This window comes from Meriones unguiculatus, chromosome 7 (assembly GCF_030254825.1).
Source record: "Meriones unguiculatus strain TT.TT164.6M chromosome 7, Bangor_MerUng_6.1, whole genome shotgun sequence".
NCBI lineage: Eukaryota > Metazoa > Chordata > Mammalia > Rodentia > Muridae > Meriones > Meriones unguiculatus.
This window is the reverse complement of record NC_083355.1, coordinates 82,745,446-82,772,166: the sequence shown is the minus strand read 5'-3', so window position 1 is coordinate 82,772,166 and position 26,721 is coordinate 82,745,446. Positions and strand designations below refer to the sequence as shown.

At 45.0% G+C, this 26,721-nt stretch overlaps 1 protein-coding gene across 1 annotated transcript; it reads left to right on the top strand.

Annotated features, from left to right (window-relative positions):
• Positions 1-228: 228 nt before the first annotated feature.
• On the top strand, positions 229-25,112 carry Sgpp1 (sphingosine-1-phosphate phosphatase 1). The gene is made up of 3 exons (XM_021652046.2): positions 229-1,006; positions 11,950-12,039; positions 22,685-25,112. Exons 1-3 carry the CDS (start codon positions 347-349, stop codon positions 23,234-23,236), a joined length of 1,302 nt encoding a protein of 433 aa, XP_021507721.1. The 5' UTR covers positions 229-346; the 3' UTR covers positions 23,237-25,112.
• The last annotated feature ends 1,609 nt before the right edge of the window (positions 25,113-26,721 follow it).

The window sequence follows — 26,721 nt, the reverse complement described above, 5'->3', positions numbered from 1 at the left end:
AATAAAACCCTGCGGCTCCAGAGTCCCCAGCCCTACCCAGCCAGGAGCGCACTGCTCTCCGCACAGCCGCCCCGCGGGGCAAGGGCGCCGCCGGGGACCGGGAGGCGGGGCTTCGGGGGAGGGAGGGCGGGGGACCGCTCCGGGCTGCGCGCGCGGCGAGGCCCTCCGTGCACGCGCGGGGCGGGGAGCGCGCCAGGGGAGGGGCGCGCGGGGCGCTAGGGCGCGCGCGGCGGCCGCTGCGGCCTGTTGGCGCGGTCGCCGGCTGCCTGGAGCGGAGAGTCGCGGCGGCTGCGGCTGGCCGGGGAGCGCGCGTGGCCGGATCCCTTCCCGAGAGCGGCCCGCGACCATGTCCCTGGGGCAGCGGCTGGCGCGGCTGGCCGTCAGCCTGCAGGAGCCGCAGCGGGTGGCGAGCTTCCAGCGTCTGTGCGGGGTGGAGGCGCCCCCCGGCAGCCGGGAGGCGGGCGAGGATGCGGAGAGCGAGGTTCGCGGGGCCGCGGGGGACCCCCGCCGACGGGGACGCCAGCCGGGCGCGGAGCGCGGTCCCTCCGGCCCCGCCAAGCCCGACTGCTCCGGCACCCCCAACGGCGTGCGCAACGGGCTGGCGGCCGATCCGGGCCCGGGAGGCCCCCGCCGCGCGGGCTCGCTGCGCCGCAACTCGTTGACGGGCGAGGAGGGCGAGCCGGTCAGGGTGAGCAACTGGCCGCTCTACTACCTGTTCTGCTTCGGCACCGAACTGGGCAACGAGCTCTTCTACATCCTCTTCTTCCCCTTCTGGATCTGGAACCTCGACCCCTTTGTGGGCCGGAGGCTGGTGATCATCTGGGTGCTGGTCATGTACCTGGGCCAGTGCACCAAGGACATCATTCGCTGGCCGCGGCCGGCCTCGCCGCCTGTGGTCAAGCTGGAGGTCTTCTACAACTCGGAGTACAGCATGCCCTCCACGCACGCCATGTCCGGCACTGCCATCCCCATCGCCTTGGTCCTGCTCACGTATGGCCGCTGGCAGGTAACGCTGCGCCCCTCGGCGCCACCGACGAGTTCCCGGTGCTCTCTGCACTTTTTTTAAATTTTGGCTCTTCCAGTCCCAAACCCCTACCCACAGCTCCGCACAGTACCCACAAGCAGGCCTGGTCCGAGTTCTGGAGAATTACCTGATGGGGGAAATCTGGGATCTTAACCACTGACACTGTGTTCTGATACAGTTAGGGATGGTTTCTCAGACGCCTGACCCTTGGAGTAGTTGGTAACTGAGTCCCGGTTCCGCCGCGGTCCGTGGTGTTCGCGATGTAAAGGCGTTAACTTTCTTGCTAGGCAGCGTTTTCACAACAGTGGTGTGATTCTGCCACAGGCTCGTTCCGAGCGGTAGAGCGATGGCACTTAAAGGAGAGCCGAGAGGTGAGGAAGTAGTCAGAGTGAGTTTTTAAAGGACCGGTTGCTGATTTGTTGAGACGCTGACTTCACTTCTCTGTGGTCTGGAGAACCAGTTGTTAGTTGTTACTTTGTTGCTGGCGGTAACTGTGACGGTGCTCGGCTTTGGCGTCCCAGGAACTTGCCTGACCATAATGGCAAAAGACATCAGGGGCAACCTGACCATCAAGGAGTCTTTAATGGAAGTCTTATTTATTTATTTATTTATTTTGCCTGCTTCCTTTGGCCTCCGCATTTTGCGCTCCCCAGGGTTTGCAAGTGATGCTTGAGTTTACAATTTAATAACCCTTTTTACATGCGAGCGAAATGTATTCGAGGGCTGGCCTCGCCGGATCTAGCTCTCTTGTGTGGTGTGTTACTCTTTCAGACCGGTCTCTTAAAAATAATCCGGGGGAACTCATTGCGTCTTTTTTCATTGGCCCTTTCATTGCACAGGATTGGGAAGTGCCAACCGTATTGTAAAACTCCAGTATGGGCTTTCTTAACCCACAGGGAGTTTCAGTATGTGTGTCCCTGAATCAGGCGTGCACCCAGGAAGAACGATGAAATCAGGAAGGAAGGCTGACGTACAGACTCCCTTCCTTTTTAACCCCTGGTTGATAGGTAGTCACATTTGGGTTGCAAGAAAAAAAAAATCTAAAAATTCCTATCCAATCTAAATATTCCAGAAAGCAAGACTGTGTGTTGGCGTGCTGTTTACTAGGTGAGCGTATGCTGTTTGTCTTAGTGACCGTCTCCTCCCTGAATCGTTGTGCTGCTAACACTGCTGAGAGAGAGTGAGAGAATTGGTTGGTTTTGCTCTTCAGTTATTCAGGACACATGCTAACAGGAAGTCTGAAAATAGTTCTGCTGAATTGTTTATGGGGTGCAGCTATCAATATTCTAACATTTTAAGGCCACTGAACAATCAGGCTAGGCTTATATTCCAGTTTTTGTTCTTAGGCAGGGTCTCACTGTGTGGCTCTGGCTGGCCTGGAACTCATGCTGTAGATCAGGCTGGCCTCAAACAGGGATCACACACAATCCTACTGTATTTAATTTAACTTTTGCACGTTGTACAGGCTGTGAAATTTTGCAGCTAGACAATTAGGTGACAAACAGGGTGACAGACAAATCATCCAGTCTCAAACAGATCTCTAAGGCAACCGTCAACCCACTCTGTGTATACATTTTCCTCTCGTGAACATTTCACACTAGAGGAAGCTTGCACTATATATAGCCTGTTGTAACTGGCTTTTTTCACTTAGCTTTTTTTCTTGGGGTGGGGGTGGGGTGGGAGTTGAGACATGGCTTTCTCTGTAGCCCTGGCTGTCTTGGAACTCTGTAGACCAGGCTGGTCTGGAAATCAGATACCCATCTGCATGCCTCTGCTTCCTGAGTGCCAGGTGAGAGCCTTCCTTTAGGTGAGAGCCACCACTGCCCAGCATTCCCTTAGCATTTCTTTTTAGTAATTTATTTGTATTTTACATGCATTGGTGTTTTGCCCACGTGTATGCCTCTGTGAGGGTATGGGACCCCCCTAAAACTGGTACAGACAGTTGTGAGCTTCCACATGGGTTCTGGGGATTAAACCCAGCTCCTCTTAACCACTGAGCCATCTGGAAGATCAGCCTCTGAACCATCTCTCCAACCCCCTCACTTAGCATTTCTAAGTTTCTTTTAAACAGTTTCATTTGTAAGTGTAGTTTGTATCCAGGACTTTGTCCTCTTTTTCAGTGAATAGTGTTTCATTACCTTTACTTACACTTCCATTAGTTGGTGGCCATTTTAGATTTTTGATTGTTTGCTGATTGATGGCGTAGCCTACCTATCCTGCATCTCAGTATAGAGATGCCGCTACGAAACCTAAGCTCTTTTTATACTAGCTCCCAAGTGCTGTGATTACAGGCAGGCATGTGTCTCTATGCTTGGGTTGGTATATTTTTTAAAAGGATTTATTTGTGTTTGTTCGTGTGTGTGTGTGTGTGTGTGTGTGTGTGTGTGTGTACATTTATGTATGTAGGTGTCCATGGTGATCAGAAAGGAGCATCAAATCCTCTGAATGTATATTTTCATTTCCAAGGTCTGTTTATTGGGTTTTGTCTTGATTTGGGGATGAGATCTTGAGATGTCTCTCAGGCTGACTCCAAACAAGACATAGACTTCCTTAGAACTGGGGTGCTAGGTACGCATCACTGTGCCTGGGTATTTCCTGATTTTATTGTTGGGTTTGTTTGTTTGGTTAGTTGGTTTTTCTGAGACAGCGTTTCTCTCTGTATAGCCTTGGATGTCCTGGACTTTGTAGATCAGGCTGGCTGGCCTTGAACTCACATAGTTCTCTGCCTGCCACTGGCCTTCTGAGTGCTGGGATTATAGGTGTGTGCCACCACGCCTGGCTTTTTACTGTTGTTTTAAGGCTGGCCCTACTGTCTTAACCTGGTAAAGGCACTCACTGGCAAGCCCGATGGCCTGAATTTGTTCCGCATCATAACTGGGGAACTTATGATGGCATGTTGTCCCCTTAGCTCCACATGTGCCCATGACACTGCCCCCAACATAATCTAAAACTGCAAAAAACTAAAATCATCATTATTGTTATAATCAGTTCTAGAAATGAAGCTATTTAATTGGAAAGAGAATATGTAGATACCCATGGAAATCTTTAGTTCACCTTTCATTGGTTTTATTTTTATTTGAGAAATGAATCTGGTATCATTTCTTCTACATAGATAATTAACTGCTCTGGTTTATCTTTTATTTGTAAAGCCACATCTGTTGCCCATCAAGCTCCTTGATGTGTGTGGTTCTGATTTTGGGTTCTCTGTTCCATATCACTGGTGCATTTGTCTCCTTTGTCATTCCCAGTCTCTTCCTTTCTTTCATTGTTTTAGACCAAATCCTGATACCTGTAAAGTATCTTCCTTTACAGCTAATTTGAATCTTTCCTTTTAGTTTGTTTCATGGTACTGAGTATTGAAGCCAGGGCTTTTGGCTGGGTCCATTTAGTGATGCTTGTATCTATATGGTTTTTAGGTCTAACCCTTCTTCATTTTGAGACAGAGTTTTACTAAGTTGCCCAGGCTAACCCTGAACTCACCCTATAGCTCAGGCTAGTCTCCAACTTGGAATCCTCCTGTCTCACACACCCCCCCCCCCAGGTAGCTGGAATTACAGGTCTATGCCACCAGACCCAACTCTCAGTATATATTTTAAACCTGTCTCTGTAATTGTCATCAGCAACTTTGAACTTTTTTGAAGTTGCAACGAGATTGTGAGTTAACTTGTAGAGAATTGATGGCCTTACAATAGTGAATCATCTGAGCTATGAACACGTCAGATACAATCATGATTTGTTTTTTCAAAAGGTCGCAAGCAAACTTCACAGTTTTTCTTTATATAGTTTAAACACTGAGGTTTATTTCTAGTTACTTCACATTTTTGTTTCTATCATGAATTATAAAAAAATACAATAGATTGTCTTCTGCATTGAGCTTACCTATGGCATCCTCGTGGGACTTTGCATTATTTTAATAATTTGTGCAGCGATTCCTGCATGTTCCTTACACAGGAAATCATATCGACCGCTGAGAATAATGACAAGTGTATTCCTTTCACTACAGTTATATATTTTTATTCGACAGTTGAATCAAGAGAACACTTGACTGAACAAATAACTTAAATCTGTTGAATTTCTATACAGTGTGGCAGGCAATACATGAGACTATAAGTATGGTTGTTCTGTCGAGGGGAGTATACAGGTATTTGGGAAGAGTTTTCTTCCTGTAGTCCAGAAGAAGTTCTGGATCACTGAAAACAGGTAGAGCCGCTCACAGAGAAGGTAGGTGGTTTTGCCAGCTTAAGGGAGAAGCAGATACTGATCTGCCTCTGTATCAGCCCTCCCTAGCAAACAGAGACCTGCAGCTCTGTTTTGTGCTGTTGGACTTTGATTTTGGGTAGAATTAGAGATTGAACCCAGACCCTCATGTGCTAAGCATGAACTTTGTGCGGCACTCCAGTTCTGCTGGGTTTTTAATGACCTGTGAGGTATGAGTGGATTTTCCATGTTTAAAAGAGTTGAGAAAGAGCTAAAAGAATATTTTACAGTGTAAAACTTATGTGAATCTCAAAATGTTCTTGTCTGTAGGTAAAACTTACAGGGACTGATCACATCCATTGGTTTTGTTTTGTTTTTCCATTTAGGGCTGCTTTCTGATATACTAGTTTTGACAAAAAATTCACTAGTTTTGACAAAATGAATTGTGTGGTTTATGAAGTATAAATAGACCTCTTTTCCCCCAGTACTATAACGTAACCTAGTTTGTGAGGTAAACTGAAGCCCGATGAGTTGGGGTTTTTTGTTTGTTTGTTTGTTTGTGCTGTTTTGTTTTCATTTTGAGACAGGGTTCTCTTTGTAGCCCTGGCTGTTCCTGGAGCTCACTCTGTAGAGCAGCTGGCTTCAGATTCAGAGATCCATCTGCCTCTGCCTCTCAAGTGCTGGGATTAAAAGTGTGCACCACCACAGGCTTCACCAAGCCTACCTTGAATTTGATAGATTTATTTATTTATTTTTGAGACAAAGTTTCACTGTGTCACAAACTGACCTTGGAACTCTTTCAGAGTTCTGCCTGCCTCTATTTGCTGGGATTAAAGGCGTGTACTACCACACCTATAGAATTTGATTGATTTTTAAAGGCAGAATTGACAAGACTTCATGATTTATTAGATTTGCCATTAAGGAGAGAAAAAAGGAGAAAGGATTGTGTCTAAATTTCCTATTTGAGAAGAGGTTAAAAAAACAGAAAACAAACAAAAGCCCCCAAGCATCTTGTATTGAGAATGCAGGGTCACCAAAGAGTTGGTGCCTTTGACATCTTTAAAACACCCACCTGTGTGTGGCAATGAAGGAGTCAGTTCTTTCCATGAAAGATAAGGACAGATTTGGTGCCAGCATATGACTGCCCAGTAGAATCACGAGAACGGAATATTGTCCTCAAAGACAACACACAATGAAAAGAATGAAGGGTCCAGCAAACTATCCCTTAAGATAACAATATTTAAGGGCTCAGTAAACTGTGTGTCAAAGCCAGGTGCAGGGGCTGGAAAAATGGCCCATCTGTCAAGAGCTCATACTGCTCTTACAGAGGACCCAAGTTCCTTTCCCAGCTCATACAGTGGGTAGGTCACAGCCACCTGTAACTCCAGCTTGAGGGGATCTGGCGCCCTCTTCTGGCCCTCAGGAGTACTGTACTCATGTGCATATACTTTGACAAAGAGATGTAATCAAAAATAAATCTTATAAAACAAATGCCATGCCAGGCGTGAAGGTGGAATCTATAATCTCAACACTGGGAAGACAGGCAAGTAGATCCCTGGAATTCCCAGGCCAGCTTGTAAAATGGGACTTTGGACAGCCAACTCCCAAATGATGACATGGAGACTTTATTATCATTATTATTATTGTTATTATTATTATTATTATTATTATTAATTATATTAATATAATTACTATTATATAATATTAATTATTATATAATGTTATAATATAATGTTATATTATATAATAATTAATATTATTAATTATTTAACCCTGGCCTTAGCTTCAGCTTGTTCCCCAACTAGCTTTTGACTTAAATTGTCCCATTTCTATTAATCTACGTCCTGCTGCATGATTTGTTACCTTTTCTCGGTACCAGCACTGGTTTCTTCCTCTGTGTCTGGTTTTCTGCCTCATTCTTTCCCAGAGTTCCTATCTGGAAGCCCTGCCTATCTCTCCTGCCTTTACTATTGGCCATTCAGCTCTTTCTTAAACCAATCAGAAGGCAAGGAAAGTGTATGTTTACAAAACATTGAGACAGGTGATGCTTTAACACTGCCGAAATCCAATCTGTACCAAGCTCTCTGCCTGTACAGAAATCAGTGTCTGAATAACACAAAGACAGTCTTTACACAGTGAACACGAAGATCACCCCAGCAAGCCTCTAGTTCCCCCGGTGCGTAACAGGCCAGTGAGAGACTTGCCTCAACAAAACGTAGGCGCCTCTCCTGAAGAGCAGCTCCCAAGGCTGTCCTCTGGCCTCTGAATATTATAGATGCACACATGAAGAGAGTGAAACACAGGCACGCAAATCAGCATTCAAAGAGTTGACCTGTGAGAGGTAAGAGGCCATCTTAAGGAGTTGTAGAGATGGCTCAGCTCTTGCTGCGTAATCGTGAAGGTCACAATTTGGATCCTGCACCCACATGACAGGCTGGGTGTCCTGAGCACACCTGTAACCCCAGACTCCTGGTGGGAGCAGAGACAGGAGCGCTAAGGCTTTCTTTCGACTTTTGACTTAGCAGAGAAAAACATGAGCCCCAGGTTCAGAGAGAGACCCTGCCCCAAAGAGACAGCAGAAAAAGTTAAGTCTCTTTTAAAAAGAAGCTATCTTAGAAATATCTAAGGTGAGGCAGGCGCAGAGACATACGACTTGTCTTAGCACTCAGGAAGCAGAAACTGGCCGAACTCTTTAATTTGATGCCAGCCTACTGCTTAGCTAGTTCCAGGCCAACCAGGGCTACACAAAGAAGTCCCTTTTTCAGAACAAGAAAGAAAAAAAAAAGTATCTGAGGTGTATGTAACTAAGGGTGTTTGCATGCATGTATGTGAAGGGTTCTCATAACAAATGCACCTTGTCTAGGTTAAGCAAAAAGAGGAAGTTGGTTTGTACACTATCTGAGGCATGTTGTAGAAACCAAGAGCAACAGAAATGCTGCTGGGTCACCTAAGGGGCTGGGGCCAGACTATGGAACAAGATTCTGCCTCAAAGCCCACTGGACACCTTCCTTCCTGCTCCAGTCCCCTCTTTCACGCCTGAACATGCATGTGCGTGCCTCATCTGGCTCTGCATTATTTACAAGTTCAGTCAGTCATCAGAGACTGTCTTCAGCCGCTAGATCTGCCTCTTGTCAGAGGAGTGGTGTGAGCCTGCACAGCACAGTTAGAAGAGGCAAAATACCATAAAAAAAACAAATACCACAGACAAAGCCAGAAGTGGAAGTAAAAGAGCAAGTGTCCCAGAGAAGCCATAAACATAAGTAAATTCAGCACAAGCACCCAAACTCAGAAGCTGAGAAATGATGGCTGGGTGCTGACATGTGTCTGTCTGGGATTTGGAAAGGATGGGACTGTATTGCATATCAAGTTCATTATTTTATATTTAGTATAATTAAGACCACGTATGCTTTTGTTCAGGATTATGTGTGATACTTAGGCTCACATCTCATTTTTGCTTAGCCACCATGTGCACATTTTTGACCAGTGTACCTAGATGCATCTGTGAAAACATTTTTTTGTTGTTATTTTTGTCTTTTTTCTAGATAGGGTTTCTCTGTGTAGTCTTGGCTGTCCTGGACTCAGGCTGGCCTCGAACTCACAGAGATCCACTTGCCTCTGTCTCCCTGAATACTGGGATTCCAGGCATGAGCCACTGCATCGGCTATTTTATAGGTAAAATTATCATCTTTATTCCCAGTAAACTTTCACTAAAGAAGATTACGTGATCATCGTCATCATCATCATTTTTTTTTTTCTGGCAAGACTCACAATGTAGCCCACCTGCCTCTGCTTTCTGAGAGCCAGAGTTAAAGGTGGGCACCGTGCCCAGCTTCAGATTACATTAGTGTGTGTCTGTGGAAGTCAGGACAGCTTGGTGGGAGTCAGACCTCGTCATCTGTCCAAGTACTGAGCTCAGATAGTCAGGCTCACCCTAGAAGAGAGAATTTTGCCAACAGATTCCTTCAGATTCTTTCTTGGACCCCCCAGCCTGTGGATTTGGGACTTGTGAACCTCTACACTGGCACAAGCTAGCTCCTCAATGTAACTTTCTTCCTATATATAATGTACAGACGTGTTCTATAGTTATTTCTCTGGAGAACCTGGCTGCAACCTGTTAGAAAACTGTTTAATTCCTACACAGTGCTGTAGGGTGAACCAGCCCTCACACGTGCTGGGCAAACACTCTACCACTGAGATAGCTGTGCAGCCGACCCCTCCTCTTTTGTTTTGTTTTTAAGTTTTAAGACAGGGTCTTGCTAATTTGCTTACTGTATAGACCAGGTTTACTTTGAGTATGCAATCCTCCTGCCTCAGCTTCCTGAGTGAAATGTCTTTATATTCCTGAAAGATGGTTTTTACACTGTAGGCTTTTTACTGGCCGCCCCAGAGCCCCACAGCTGAAGAAACAGAGTCGGCCTAGCGTGCAGCCCTGTAAAGCCCCCCTCACCTATCAGGTAGACCTGTCTTCTCCAGGACCAGCTCAGCTGAGGCTGCATAAGCTGGTCTCCTGCCCCTGCAATGAAGCAGAGTCAGAAGTCTTCCTCTGCCTCGGGGGCGGGGACGGAGAGCCCAGAAGCAAAATGCAGTGTTTGTGTGGAAAGAAGAGACAGCCCTGGGCCATGCATCAAGCAGCTGGGGTCTCTTCTCTGAGACAGCCAGCGGCTTGAATACAGAAGTTGCTTTTTGTGATTCACATCTGAGACTTCCAGTAGATGCGCTCTGTGCACATGACCAGTGTGTGCCCTGACGCCGTCCCGAGCCCCCGACGGCGCCGTGTGCTGTAGAAAGCTTCCTGTGACAGTCTTGGTAATGTGAATCCTTACCCGCATTTCTGTCTTACTCCAGATCCCTGGAATTGCCGAATCACTGTATGAACATGTATGTTGTGTATTATCTTTCACATACTGACATGCTTTCCACCCAGACTACAGCTTTCATTTCGTGAGCAGGATGCAAGAACAAGATAAAATCAGCCCTCAGTGTGCCACCGCTGCCGTTTTGTGTGAGAAGCGTGTGTACTTACTCAAATTCAAAACTGATGTTTTGTTTTTTTTTTCCTGCTGCCTGTCCTTGTCCCATATTGCAATTATTGTGAACAAATCAAATTGTGCTTAGAAGGGTCAGAGTGTAGCTCATGGGTAGAGTGTTCCCTGGCCTTCAGCCATTGCTTTAGTCCCTAGTGTCTCAAAAAGTGGATTATTAAAAAAAAAAACAACAAAAAAGTGGATTATTTTTAAAGACAGTTTTTGAAATTGCTTTAATTGCAAGTCATTTTATTGGCTCTTTTCCTCCCTCCCATGCCTGTGAGTGGAAGGCGCCACGGTGTACCAGACAGTGGTGATCATGTGTGATAAGCAGCCGGGAAAGCGTATCAGGCTGAATAAAAACCATTCTGTAGAATAACTGAAGGAAACGTTGACTTGGCTTTCCCTGTTATCAAGGCCAGGCCATGAAAAAGTCAACAGTGCCGGGAGATTAAAAGTACCTAAACTGGGCTGGCGCCTCACGCCTGGAAACCCAGTACTTGGGAGGCAAAGGCAGGGGAACCAAATTCAAGGCTATTGGTCTCTAAGTGGTGAGTTTAACACCAGCCTGGGCTGAAGGAGGCCCTGACTCAGGAAGCCATAACTAACCAACCAACCAAACAAACAAATGCATCTAGGAGGGGTAGGTGTGGTAACACATCCCTTTGAGCCCAGCATCCGGAGGCCAGGGCTTGTTTAGCATGGGAAAGGCCCTGGGTTCCAACCCTAGCAACATAAAAGAAAAAAAAAATCACTTAAAGGCATCATATAATTTGTTGGGCATATACTTGTATGCGCTTGGAAGTAATGTAAAGCACTTACTGATTTGTGCTTTTGTCCCTTACCGCCTTTTAAATAGAAGGACAGGATCTTACTACGCAGCCCAGTCTGGCTTCCGGCTGCAGCAGTTCCCCTGCCTCAGCCTTTTGAGTGTTGGAGTTCAGACCTCTTTTCCTCTCTGCTTCTCCAACTGCTGTTCGCCTTCAGTTTCCTTTGGGAGCTTGACGTCATGAGGCTCACACCACCCAAATCTGTTCTTCCCAACTTGGCTCTGCCTGTCAGATAGCCCAGACTGGCCTCGAGCCCATAGTGATCCTCCCTCACCGTGCTTGCTTCCCACTAACACTTTCCTCGGTGTGATTGCCATTTTAAATTTAATGGAGAGCGCAGAGGTAGAAAACTACCTCTCCGGTGGGGAAGAACACCACTCTGCAGACTGCAACTGGCAGCCACTCTGGACGGGAGAGAGTGAGAATGCACTCCTCCTCCCAGGGAGGTCAGGGTACTGATGTAGACTGATGTGGTTAAAGTGGGCATGCAGACAGGGTGTGTGTGTGTGTGTGTGTGTGTGTGTGTGTGTGGCCTTTCAGTGATCCTGCAGCACACCTTTAATCATGCACACTTAGGAGGCGGCAGATCTTTGTGAGTTTGAGGCCAGATTTGTCTATAGAGCGAGTTCCAGGACAGGCTATACAGAGAGACCCAATGTAGAGAAACAAACAACTAAGTGATCAATGCAGAAGCATTTTGTTAATGTCTGCTGTGTGTATAGTGTGTGGTTGGACACTGGGAAAATAACAGGGGGTTGAAAGCATGTAGAAGCATATAGTTCTGGATGGGGTTTTATAGCACGGTGACTTGTTTTCTAATTTGCTTGTTTGTATCTATCTAACTTAATCTGTTCTCTCTCTCTCTCTCCTTCAGTATCCTCTTATATACGGGCTGATCCTCATTCCCTGCTGGAGTTCCCTCGTTTGCCTAAGTAGAGTCTACATGGGAATGCATTCCATCCTGGTAAGGAAGAAGGTGTCCTTAATATATGAAGTGTTGGTTGGTTTTTTTGTTTGTTTTGTTGTTGTTTTCAGACACTGGCAGAAAAGTTTAGAAAAGTCAGTCAAGTGATTATATGATCTGTTGTCATACAAAGAAAAACAGGAACAAGACAGAAGTAGCTTAGTAAGTTTACTTGCTTTTTACTTTGATGCAGACTGAATCCTTTCCCCGCTGGCTGAGGCACAACCTTGGTCTTTCTGGGTGGGCTAGTCTTCAAAGAATTAGTTCAAAGCCAGGCACGATACAGGGTGTGGTGGCACCCCCTTTTAATCCCAGCACTCAGGGAGGCAGAGGCAGGCTGTGATGTCCCAGGCCAGCCTGGTCTACAAAGGCTACACAGAGAAACCCTTTCTCGAAAAACAAACAAAGAGTTACTTCAAAGAAGATGAAGGCGGTGGGGGAAGGAATCATCCCCTCCAGGCCATCAGGTTCCAGGATTGGGGAAGGGCCTTTCGTAAACAAGGATTTTAGGTGTGAAGATTAAAAGATACACAGGAAATTTTTACCAGGTGAGAGAGACTGATGGAATATTGGCTCCTGATGAGCAATATCTCCCTTTGATAGGTAGAGAGGGAATAACATTTCCCCCAAGACCTGAATGAGAACACACAGGCGTGTTTCTCCTTTCTGCAGAACTGGCGATGCCTCTGGCCTGTTAATGTCTCAACCTTGTATTTCACTCCCCCCTCCAGTGCTGACGGTGTTTCCAAAGCTTCAGGAATGTTAGGACCTTTGGTTAGATGCCTCTCCCTTCTCATGCCTGCCTCGCTGTCTCTGCAGATGCTCCTCCAAGCCTCTCTTACATTTTCCTTCTCTTTCTCGAGTGATCAGGCGCCCCTACACCCCCCCACCGTGTACCCTAAACTGGAACTGCCTTTTGCCTGTCACCCCACAATGGACTGTGAGCTCTTAAGACCACATGTATGCGCTTCTTGTCTCCACACTCAGCATCTCATTCCCTTGGAAATAAGGAGGAAAAAAAGATGCTAAAATGTGAACTAATTTATGAAATCCTAAATTTTCTAATGGGTTATACGGATTTGTTGCTGTTGTTCTTAATACTTTTAGAACGTTCTGTTTACCGCTCTAGCGGGGCCCAAAAGTGAGGTGAGCTAAAGTCTCATGCTATAGCCAACCTAATTCAGGGCATCGGACAGTTTATACCCTGACGGCTATGAAAGGACACCCGGGTAAGTAATGTTCAAGCTGTGTGTAATCGCAAGGAAAAGCTTCACGTGGCAAAAGCATGTTACTCCACAGAGGCACGCAAGCAACAACAGCTGAAGCCCTCACGCCTGTCAGCTGCGCCTGCGAGCAAAGACATTCCAAGAACAGTTGTGCGCTCTGAAGAAACCGAGGTCCCGGGGCTGTTGTTTTCTTGGAGTTTTCCCACGAGCACTCAGCATTCTCACAGGACTCCTGTCTTGGACTGTGTTCTGACAACGTTCTGCTTGTAGGAACATCTCACTGGCTTATTTGGCGGCCGTAGAAATACGGACATTGTTCTCATCCCTCTTCCCATCTTATAATCAGTCTGTTAGCATACAGGCAATCCCACCGGCCTGCCTTCAGGGGCCTCTCAGGGCCATAGCAACCTTCGATGTCATCACCTGCCACGGCCAGGTGCACACCAGGTGCACGCCAGGTGTGTGCCTGATGAGAGGACCCTGCCGGTCTCCATAGCTCTCTTTCTCCTACACCCTGTTTCATTCACTCACTCAACTGTCTTTCCTTCTCTCGGTGTCACGTGCACCCCCTCTCCCCCCACTGTAAACCTCCTTTATACCAGGTCTGGTATTAATCCGGCAGATTAATCATTTTACTGGCAGATCTGGCATATTGATCATCGTTATTACGGGGTTCTCCCATTGTCTTGGCACACCGGGATCCCTTCTGTGCCCAACCGGAACAGATTTGCTTTCTCTGATTGCCACTGATCACTACATTTCTGCATCCAGCACTGGTCAGCAGAAGCGGGAGCGATGGCTGTTTTTGCTGACCTCCGTTCAGACCCTTTCCCTGGGTGAGACTCTCCTCTGCCAGCATGGTCCCCCCACCTCCTTCTTGCACGTCGAAAATCCTAGTACTAGGCGGGAACTGTGTCTGCTCGGGCATCTGCCTTTGGTACCTGCTTGGCCGGCTTATACCAACCTGTTTCTAGTCCTCCTGTGCCCTATGTGATTGATGCCTTTGGGGTCAGGCCCGAGACTCATGGGATGGTGTTCCCACTCAGACCTCCAAGCTCCCCATCTGTATTCTAGAGACCCTCACACCCCCCACACCTGGCTTCTAAAGTTCCTCTTCTACTGCCCAGGCGAGCAGGGGCGCCACCAAACCCTGCCTGTTTCACTCCCATCTGCTCGCTCTGCTGTGTTTGCAGCAGGCCTCAGCCAGGTGGGAACCCCCAGACTACAACGCTCTTGCCAATGGCTGCTCCGAGAAGCAAGCAGATTTTCAGTAGTACTCCTGAGGTATGTGTGGACCACTTGTCTGCTAAATTGGTTCAATTCAGAGCCTAATCCTTCCACATGGTCCTTGCTCTCAGCTTCTTTCTTCCTCCGTGTGAACTGCTTGCTGCTTGCCCTTTCCCCCCCCCCTGCAGCCATACTGCAATCACAGGCTCCCTTCAGTGGGCTCTCTGTGACGGAAACCTGGCTGCATCCGAAGGCAAAAAAAAAAAAAAAAGGAAAAGGCATAACAAATTTTAAATTCTTACAGCCACAGACAAGTGATTCCCAGATATCTAAATTCTGCTCTATTCTTCCAAAGCCTCTCAGCTCCAAAGCTCTACTTCCCAACTCTTAGAAATTTTTGCTTTCTGGTTTTTTAATACTCTGCTCTCAAAATTAAAATCTATGTCTTAAGGTTATACTGTGAACTCTTATCTAAGGATTTATAATTTGCTTATCGGGCATGGTGTTTAAAATCTAAGTTCAACTTTTTTTTAAATGGTAGTCAACTTTCAAGGTTACAACGGTCTGTTCAGATTTAAAATGTATGTTTAACTACTGATGTCTTTGCTTGTTCTTGGACGCATGAATGAATGCCATATCTTTCTCTTTCTGCCAGCTGCCTGTGCTTGGGGTTTGCCTCTATACTGTCTGGCCAATAGATTTGGTATAATGAATCCAAATATAATTTTAAAGTTGTTTTATACTGTTCTACTGTATTGCTGACTCTGGAAATGGGTTATTTATCCTTTCTAGGCCCAGTCATGTTTTTTAAGGTCCAGGGTCAAAACCAGGATATGGTTAAACTCATGGCTTGGGATGAATAGTCAGAAGCTTGTGCTTAGATAATCTTAAACCATGTGACGTGACTCCAAAGATACATTTATATTGGGATATATTAATTCTGGAGACATTCAGTTGTTTACAGTGTTATAACTTGGTTATTGTACTCTATCTTTACACTCAAGCGGTTATAAATCACTGTCTCAAAAACATGTTGTTTTTACAATCTAGACTATAGCTATAGACTTTCAATAAACTAACTAACACAGGAAACTGTTATGTTCTGTAATGGTACACCATAAAAAGGTCAAAAAGTTCCCAGACCTTTTATGGACTATGTTTACGATTTTTAAGATTCCCAACTTAACAGGGATGAAACCAAAAGTCATAGTCTTTAATGATTAAGAAGTGCAAGTTAAAAGTCAGTCATATTAAAAATGATCAAATCCTTTAATGTGTCCACAAATATATTTGTAGTTATGATAAGAACTAATGTGATTAATTACAAGATTAAGGTTTATTTAACCTCTTAGACATGGTTTTAAAGTTAAACAGAAAGAAACTAGAAGCAAGCAAAGTTTGCCTATTTAGATCTACTTTCCATAGACATATGGTCCCCAAACTCCCATACAGGAGTTGGTGAAAAGGTTTTTAAAGTCTTAAAAGCCCAAGAGGAGGTGGCCGAGACTTCCCAACAGGCTCGGTTACAGCAGAAAGCTACGCTTTAGTCCCAGGCCTTGGCGCTGCCCTGCGGCCATCAGCATTCCCACAGAGGGAACAAGGGAGGCCTGCTATGCCCTTCCTGCTAGGGTCCAGCGTAAGTCAGCTCCGCCAGGGACCTGTTTCCAATGCAGCCAGGAAAGACACTGGCCCTGCAGCTGCCCCAACCCTCAGCAGCCCACCAAGCCATGCCCTGCCTGCCAGCATCCTGGCCACTGGAAGTCGGAATGCTCCCATGCAGGAGGCGCCCAGCCACGGAGGCCCAGCCCAGCCAGTATAGGCACCACAGACGCTTCCAGCCTTCACACTCCTTGGCCTGGTGGGGGACTGACAGCTCCAAGCCTCAGCAACCTCTGTCATCCTCACCAAGCCCAAGGTAACGCTGCAGGTCTGTTTTAACCTCACACTTGGGTCCTACGGTCACATTGCCAACTTCTGACATAGGAGTGGATGGAAAAGTCCTCCTTTCCTTCTAAGACCCTGCCTTCTATCTCAGGTCTCTGATGGGTGTAGAGGCTAGTTAGGGAAAGATGTATCATTTTAACAGCAGAACCCAAGGCTTCAGATGCCTTAGTCCTCTTCCTGTGTAAAAATCAGGCCTTGATCCTCACTCCTAGAGATGCTTCCACTAGGTCTATACACAGTCAGCCTTGTCACCAGACTCAGAAAAACAGGTCTCAGGTGTAACTTTTTAATAGTCCTTTAGCTAAAGGACAGTGACTACTCCCAGCAGCCTCACCTGTGTCTCATGGTAAATAACTGGATAGGAAGAAAGATGTAAAGCTTGTGTAGGGCCTAAGGACACAGAAGCTTAAGTTGTGAGGACCTAGGAAAATATTTTAGGGTCCAAGGAGGTGTTTTAAGGTTAACAAATACAAGTGAAAGCCTAGATAGTTATAAGAAAGTAATTCATATAAAAAGAATGGAAAATGCTTCAGATTTCTTTCTGTTGCTATGCTACCGTGGTATTAAGATTGTTCAGAGCTTTGACATTAATCACTGGAGCTCTGATTTATTAATCTAGCCCTGGTAGAACATTCCGCTATACATTCCACTGTCATAGTCCCAAGCTCAAGATTTTAAGTTTTCTTTGGTTCGCTTTTAAATATAGACTTAAAAATGTTTCTCGTTGTGCTAGATTTATATACATCCGGTACTCTGGATAGAGGAAAGAAGCCTCTTTTCATGATGTGTAATCACACTGAAATCAAGATCAAGAGAGCTTTTGCCCCTTCTACTTCATGGAAGGCTTCTTTCTGTCTTCCCTGAGCTCACCTTAAAGAGTGTTCATGTTGGGCTGGAGAGATAGCTCAGAGCTTACGAGCATTGGTTGTTCTTCCAAAGGTCCCAAGTTCAATTCCCAGCAACCACATGGTGGCTCACAACCATCTATAATGAGATCTGATGCTCTCTTCTGGTATGCAAGTGTCCATTCAGGCAGAGTACTGAGTAAATAAATAAATAAATCTTTTTTTTTTTAAGAGTGTTCATGCTGTTAACTCAGACTCACTTCCCAAGCCTCTGTGATGCTTTGACACAAAGATGTGTGTCTACTGCCTTTTTCTACAATGTGCATTTCACTACAGAGTACAAACAATGGCGATGCTAACACGTTTAAAACTTAGCTTCTTTGTAAACTAAAAAGGACTCTTGTAAACTACAGGAAATCCAACCAAATTCACCTCTCAGGTCAGATGGGCTCCAGATAAGTACTGCCAATCAACAGCCTAAGTTCCCTACCTATTGCCTATTTCAGAGGTTGGGGTTCCTCCCTCTTTCCCTTCTTTTGGGCTTCCCCTCCCCCAACTACCAAAACCATGGGTCCGAAAGTTTCACACGTGCACCTAAAAAAGAACTTCCTCCCTAACCTACTTAACTTTGTCCCCTGACCACATACATACTCCAGTATCCCGTCAGGCCCAGGCGTTTCCTGCCTCCACAAGAGCGCCGAAACGGCTACCCTGAGAAGCTCTGCAGTCTAACCTTGAGATTGCGTCAGCCGGGCCTGCGCTGTCCTTCCTCGCCGCAGACCAACTTATGACTGTCTATAACTCTAGTTCCTTCTCACAGATCCTGAGAAGCTCTGCAGTCTAACCTTGAGATTGCGTCAGCCGGGCCTGCGCTGTCCTTCCTGCCGCATAACAACTTATGACTGTCTATAACTCTAGTTCCTTCTCACAGATCCTGAACCAGCAGTGAAACAACCAGGCTCTCCCAAGACCCTGCTGCCCGTCACCGCCTGTACCGTGTTATTCCTGTCCACAGTGGTGTCACTTCTAAAAAGCTGCCAAGTGGCCCCGCCGTTCTTGAGGCCGTTGGGTTGCTTTACTCACTATTTAGTCCCGGCTGGCCTCATCTCCTAGAGATCCTGCCCCTGCCTCTCCGCTTTTAATCTTCCTCTTTGTGGCCTGGACACACGCAGGGAGGTACTCCACGAGCCAGGCATCTCTCCAGCCTTTGTCATAAGTGGAGAAAAATGAGTAGCTAATATTTTTGTAGGGCAAATACGCTTTTGTCTCCAAATTTTGTATTATCCCGAGAGTAATGAGAATCTGGTTATTGAATATACGATCTCAAAGAATACTGTTCTTTAAAAGAAAGATTGATGTAATAGCCAGGCACGTGCCTTTAATCCCGGCGCTCCAGAGGTAGAGACGGGAAGATCTCTAAGTTTGAGGCCATCCTGGTGCGCAGCATGAATTACAGGCCACTGGGCTTTACATAATGAGATGCTATGTCAAAAATCAAGACAGAACAAAAAAACTAAAATGCGTGGAAATTGATCAGCTATTTCTGCAGAAGTCTGTTTATGCTGTCTACTAGATTATATCATTCTTGAGTCAGCTGGTGTAAAAACAATATTGACATTAGTTTTACCTCTTTTATTTATGTGTATGTGAGAAGGGCGTGTGTGTGTGTGCACATTGACTTCAGGAGACATCAGATCCCCGGAGCTGGAGTTACAGGCACCCTACACGGGCTGGAAACTGAACCTGCGCCCTTTGCAAGAACCATACATTCTGTTAACCGAACCCTCTCTCCAGCCCTGACAGTCCTTTTTAGTTAGTGAATGTACAGGCCTAATCTTTTATGTGTTTGATTTGACTTTATCTTGTTTTCACTTATTTCAGTACCAAGGATTAAATTTTGGGACCTCACAAATTGGCCAGGCTACCTACATGCCAAGATTTGCTTTTTTTAAAAAAAAAAAAAAACGATGTCTCAGTCAGGCTGCCCAGACTGACCTTTAAACCCGCATAACAACTTATGACTGTCTATAACTCTAGTTCCATGGGTCCGTCTCTAAGGATCTCCAAGGACCTTACATGCATGTGGTACATTTGAAGTCACCCAAGCGCATGCACACACACACATATGTGCGTGTATACACATAGAATAGAATAAGTAAGAGTAGTTACAGGAGCTATCGGGGTAGCTTGGTAGGGGAAGGCAGTAAAGGCATGTGGCCACCACACCGAACAATTTTTGTAAGTGTTGTTTTTATTTCCTCAGATGAGGGACATTCCCAAGCTTTTCTAGTTCTTTCTGAACTCTTGCCAGTTGGGTCACCTCAGCTGTTCGGGCCTAAATTTCTCCCCAAGATGACTGATTCAAATAGGCTTCTCTTGGCTTCTGACTAAATTGCTCTGCCTGGCCTCAAGCTAATTCTGGCAATATGTTTTAATCTTCTGGTTCCTTCTCATTCTGTGGCTCGTTTTGTTTTCACGTGTGTCCAGCTTGTTCTCTCTGTAAAAGTGTCCTAGTAAGAAACTCCTGGTAAAAACCCTCTTTTCTCTTTCCCTGCACTGCTCTTAAGTAGCCTGTCTTTGCTGTCCTGTTCTCTAGAGAGTTGGGTGTATCCTAGCTCTGATTCATTCTGGCCAATCTTTCTCTGATTCATTACTTTGCCCCTCAATTAGACGTCACTTTTTTTGTTGTTGTTTGGGTATTTTTGTTTGTTTGTTTGTTTAGTTGTTTTGTTTTGTTTTTTGAGACAGAGTTTCTCTTTGTAGCCTTGACTGTCCTGGACTCACAGACCAGGTTGGCCTTGAACTCACAGCTGTCCGTCTGCCTCTGCCTCCCTTAGTGCTGGGGTTAAAGGCAACCAGCACCATTCCTGGTTTAGCTGTCACTTTCAAACATGGCTGCTTTCTTCTATAAACTGTCTTTACCTCCACTGATTGGGATTAAAGAGGTACACTAAGGGCGTGTCTGCAGTCCATCCCAATTGAACTGTCATCTAGAGAGTGTCTGCATTCCAACTGGATCACACAGACAAGAAGGTCTTTGGACGTGATCCCTTGCCAGAGCAGACATGTTGCTGGATTAAATTTTCTCTACAAATTTCCTTTTCAAAGTAACCTCAGGTATAACTTTCAAGTACTACAAATAATAGTAATAATTCTGTACAGTAACTACGATTATCATTACTAGTCAATAATACATTGCTTGTTGGTATATTTCAGCAGTTGGCATTGTGTTTTTGAGAGAAGGTTCCACATAGCCTGGGCTGGTTTTGAATCTCTGATGGTTCTGCCTTTGCTTTCTGAGTGCTAGAATTACAGACATGCATTGCTGTGCCCAGTTTTGTAACATTATGAATGTGATGTTGGTCCCTCAACTTGTGCTTTTCATATCTCTTAGTGTTTAAAATAATTACTTGTTTTGATTATTTTCTTAAAAGCACAATCAGTGTCTTCACTGTTAACTATGAACTAGCATGGGGTATGGGTAAAGTGTACCCCACTGTCTGTGCCCCACAAACTGCTCACAGATGCTCAGGCAACACTAAGTTGCCAGCTTCATGAGCATTAAGGGTGCTCTAACCACGTGCTAGGAATAATTTATGAGGAATACTTCACTCAGCACTCGAAATTCTTTGTTACCAGCATGAGTCAAAGAGCAAACACTTTGTTTTTAATATGTACTTCCCCAGTGGTTTTTCATAGTCCTCAAAAAAGTAAAGATTACTATGTCTAGGTGGTTTGTTTGTTTGTTTTCAGTCATCACCAAACATAGCCTTCAAGATTCAATTTTCTTGTTTTTTTTTGGTTTTTGGTTTTGTTTTTCAAAACAGGGTTTCTCTGCATAGCCCTAACTGTCCTTGAACTCATTCTGTAGACCAGGCTAGCCTCAGACTAACAGAGATCTACCTGCCTCTCCGTCCTGAGTGCTGGGATTAAAGAAAGGCATGCACCATTATTGCTCAGCCAAAGTACAATTTCTTAAAACACATTTTTTTGTAAAGGTTTACTTGTGTGTGTGGAGGTGACGGGAATTGAGTCTGGGTCTTCCAAAAGAGCTGCAAGTACTCTTGATCACTGAGCCATCCGTGCTCTGGGTTGTTAGAATTCTCTGGGCGGCCAAGAAGACACACAAAACCATTGGAAGACAGAAGACTTTGATTTAGTGCTAACATTTCTTACAATTGTCTAAAACTGTAACACTTACATTTTCTTAGTAATATTGTTATTTCCAGTCTCTCCCCGAAACATAAACTTCAGGACCCAGACCACACCATTGAAGTAAAATAGTCTTTCTGCTGTATGTAAACATCACAGCAGCAAACATGTTGTTCAGAACCCGACTAAATTTACATACATCATACATGTAGTGCATGAAAGGGTAGGGGGGAAAAGGCCTTTTATTAATAAATCCTTTTTTATTGGCCAGGCAGTAGTGGTGCATGCTTTTAGTCCCAGCTCTCTGGAGGCAGAGGCAGGAGGATCTCCCGAGTTCAAGGCCAGCCTGCTCTACAGAGTGAGTTCCGGGACGGCCAGGGCTACACAGAGAAACCCTATCTCAAAAAGACCTAATTAATTAATTAATTAGTTAATTAATATGATCCTTTTTATCATTAAAACATTTTTAGTGCAATTTTTGTTTTGTTTTATTTTTATTTTTTAAGGCAGGGTTTCCTGTGGTTCTTGAACTCCTGATCTTCCTGCCTCTACTCCCCAAGTGCTAGGATTCTGAGTGCACATACACCACAACGTGTAGGCTTAGATTTTCCACCAAACCTACTTTTTTATTTAGGTTTCTTAAACACGTCTGCCTCCCTTCCAGCCTTGGGTAAGAGATTAGTAGGGAAAGGGGCTGTGGACCTCTTTTATCTCCTCGCTGCTGATTAGGGTCGATGGGTCCTCAGGGGATTACCAAACTCAGTCTTCAGGATACCAGCGGTCCGGTCCAAAGGCCAACACCAAGCAGCAACACGAACCAGCATGATTCAGAAGGTCTGGACAAATCAGCGGAAGCCGCCGGACTCAGTTGGATTGCACTGAGCAGTTCTTCAGAGCGTGGAAGCGTGACGATCCGGAAAGCGCTCTCTCACTGTTCGTGGGCTCCCGTGTATCTCCTCTCCTCAAAGTCCCCCTACGGATGTTTTCACGCCCCTAGCCGGAGACAGCGCCCAGCAAACATCGCATGTCAAAACTGAATCTTTACGGAAACCGGAAACTTCCACTCTGCCTGACCAGTCTGCAGGGCCGGGGATCGAACCCCGGCTTGGGGCGCGCTAGGCCAGCACTCCACCCACAGGGCTCGGTTCGCGGCCCGAGTTCCAGCACTGTTCCGCGGTCGGCTTGTACGGCCCGTTCTCAAGCTGAACGCCAAAGAGAGCATTGCGTTAACCGAGCTTTGATCTTTTCCAGGACGTCGTGGCCGGGTTCCTGTACACCATCGTGATCTTGGTCGTCTTCTGCCCGCTAGTGGACCTGATCGACAACTTCAACCAAACCTACAGGTACGCCCCGCTCATCATCATCGGGTTTCACCTAGTGCTGGGCATCCTGTCCTTCACCCTGGACACGTGGAGCACGTCCCGCGGAGACACGGCCGAGATCCTGGGGAGCGGCGCCGGGATCGCGTGTGGCGGCCACGCCGCTCATAACCTGGGTCTGCTCCTAGACCCCCCTCTGCCCACATTACCCCTGGCCAGCCCCCCGCTCAGCGTCGCGCTGATCGGAAAGGCCGTCTTACGGGTGGTCCTGGGAATGGCAGTCGTACTGATGGTGCGAGACGTCATGAAGAAGGTCACCATCCCTCTCGCCTGTAAACTCTTCGGGGTCCCCTGTGATGACGTCCGCCGAGCGAGGCAGCACATGGAAGTGGAGCTGCCCTACCGCTACATCACCTACGGGATGGTTGGTTTCTCCATCACCTTCTTGGTCCCCTACCTATTTTCCTTCGTCGGTATCTCCTGATGGAGGGATAACGCTGCGATATAAGAAAGGAGGCTGCCAGTTATATCTAAAAAAATATATATATTCTCTCGGGTCAGAGGCTTTGGCGAGAATTTAACTTGGAAAAGTAAATTCTGCAGCCGGCGCATTTTTACCGTTGCACATCCAAGATGTTGTTTTAGGTGGGTCGCGCGCTCTCAGCACTGAGAAAACCAGAATGTTCACAAAAAAAGTTAGGAGAGTCCCGCGCTGTTTCAAATTGTAGTTGTATGTAATATATATCAAGGTACACAGTGTGCATTCGCATATTAAGGTATACGAGTGTATCTAGTATATATTATATATGCATTTATTTACCTAAGAACAGTGGGGGGGGTGTATTGACAGAATAATACACAGCTGTGCCCGCGTTTTCAGAATTAATGCAGGCATGTTGTTAGTAACCAGTAAGTTTAATGTTTCTTTCCTATGGGAGCCAATTTCCTAATTGAACTGATAATTACAGACAGCCCACATGCTACCACATACTGATTTACTGCCTCTCTTTACACTGCCATCCCTTTCATGTTAATCCATGATGTTGAACATGGGAGGCATTTTTAATGGACCAAGTTTCTGGGAAAATTTGTTTCTTGGGTGTTTTTTTTTTTTTCTTTCTTTGTTTTTTTAAAGTTCTGTACACTGTGTTGAATGTACTTTTTTTTTCCCTCAATTGTTTTAGTCATTAGTTTAATAATTCAGGTACTGAATTTTATTGCTTGCTAACTGTGCCTTTCCTTTGCCGAATTAAGAGACACCATGTATACTGTGATTTAAAAGTGAGACTCTAATTTTATCTTAAGCCACATAATCAGGCAAATATTTAAAAATATATATATCAAACTAACAGAGTTAGAGGCAAACAACTCATAACTCTTTAGACTTTTTTAAGAAAGAAATGTGGAATAGCTAAATTTTCTCACTAATTTATTGGAAAGCTAGATGGATAAGTATTTCCATTTTTGTAGGTATTTTTCTGTGTGTTGCAAGTTATAGGAACAATATATATCTTATGCACATTGTCTTGATTGTTTATAGTGCAAGTAACTATTTCCAGTGAGTGGAAATGTAACTGGAATTTATAGATGAGACAATGTTTCTACATAAACAAGCCATTTTTTCTCAATTATTTGAATAGGATGGATTTCCCACTGTTAACTTTCAATACTCCACTCTTTAGCAACCTAAAGTAGATTATAAAACCCAAACATGAACTATCTGTAGCTTAGATTTTATTATTTTCCCAACTTATTTTTACAGTGGAAAATTTGAGTGTAATATTAAACTATCTTTTTTTTCCTGTCTGTGCCTTTATATTTTGAAGTGTGATTGTAATTAGGTTAACATTATATTTATTTGTAGTGAGCTTTTCATAAAGAAGAGAATTAACTTTCCATAGACATAAACATCAGGTATGGAGTTAACGACTTTAGTGCAATATCTCTGATTATTCAGAAAGAAGATATTTCTATTTTGGACAATATAAGTATCTGAGCTCATATTTTTTATAATTCTGATTGAAAATTTAGGGGCCTGATAGTTTTTACCCAGAGTCTGATCAACTCTAAGCAAGTCAATTTGGGCCCTTTGGCTACAAGGAGAAGAAAGCTTGGTGCTTAGGGAAAGGTCGGTACGGCAGGAGCTTGGAGCTGTGGACAGGCTGCTTTCTCAAAGGGTGTGCTCAGTGAATCGAGCTACAAGAAGGGCTCCCACACTTTGGGTCTGTTATCCTGTTAATTTCTGTGTGTTGCTTGAAAAGAATTTGAAAATATTCTATTTCTTTGTGTCTTATTATTTTTTTGTTTGACAGTTCTATGCTAAATGTATTTCAAAATAAAAGCCAAATCGAAGACTGAAAGGGTCTTTCCCTTGTTTGCCTGGGTTGTTTGTCTGTGTTTTTTGTTTTTGTTTTTATTGGGGGGCAGGGTTGTTCAAGACAGGGTTCCTATTCTTCCTGTCTATTTCCCAAACCAGAGTCGCTGCCACCACAGCTCACTTTGCCCCAGGTTACTAAGCCTGCTGGAACTCTACAAATCTTAGGAGGAAACATGTCTTCCACAAGAAAAGGCACAGGAAAAAAATTCAAGGGAAAAATTAAAGACAGTCAACACGTTTAAGGAAGTAAACATTAATTTCATAGCCTCAAATAAGACAGTTCAACCTCAGGCCAGGCTTGGTGGCCCACGCCCATGGTCCCAGCACTCAGGGAGGCAGAGACAGGCAGATCTCTGTGAGTTCAAGGACAGCCTGGTCTACAAAAGGGAGTCTAGGATAGCCAAGGCTACAGGAAAAGAAAAAAAAAATCACTCTCTGTTGGCCTTTCCCTGCTGCCTCAAAATACAGAATTCTGCATCCAATAGCAGGGCACCCTGCTGAGAGCAGGGTCACATGTCCTGTGCTGTGACCTCACAGTCTTCTGCAGAGCCTCTGTAGATTACCACTCGCATGAAGAACCATGGCTGTTTCCCTCACCATTTCAATCTTGGTACATTTTGTGCGCGTGTTTCAAAAGCCCAACCCTGATTACAGCAAGGGATAAATATGACAGAATCTTTTTGTTTATTAAGGTACCCTTTCAGTTTTCATTACGAAAATGGTTTTAAGTCATTTTATAGCTTTGGCATTTTGTCTTTATTTATTTTGAGATAGGGTCTTTCAGCCCTGGCTATCTTGGAACTCACTGTAGACCAGGCTGGCCTGAACTCAACAGAGATCCACCTGCTTCTCCCTCTGCCTCTTCTGCCTCCTTGGTGCTGAGATTAAAGATAATCACCAGCATGCTCAGCCATTTGTCTTGTTTTTTTGTTTGTTTTTTTAACGTATAGTAGTGATTTGTGCACTTACGTGTGCCTAGTATCTGTGTAAGCCAGAAGACAGTGTCAGATACCCTACAGAAGTTACAAGTGGTTTTGAGCTGCTGTGGGGGTGCTGGGAATTGAATTCAGGTCTTCTACAAGAGCAGCAAGAGCTCTTGAAGCTCTTGACTACTGAGCCATCTTCTAGCCAAAATTTATTAATTACTTTTAAATTTTAATATATTCCTGAGATGATTGTGATCACCATTGCCTATAATCCCAGCAACCAGGGAGTGGAGGCAGGAGAATCAGGAACTTAAATTCTTGAGTGCGTAACTTACTGGAAAGCCAGCCTTGGGCAGTGTAAAACCTCATCTCAAAACACGAAAGATAGAGCCAGGTAAAAATGTCAGTGGAAGACCATTTGTCTAGCATGAATGAGGCTCCAGGGTTCAATCCCAATATTGCAAAAATGAACCAAAAATAAACAGTTCATAATCTGAGATGTCTGTTCCATGTGGGGAAAAATAGTACTTGTTCACCTATTGATTTCTGCCTTCACCGGGACTCAGCAGATGTTCAATAGATATACTGTGTTCAATAGATTGAACAAGCTTTAGTAAGTGTGGTGTGTGTGTGTGTGTGGCAATTGAGGGTCATTTGTAGCATTCT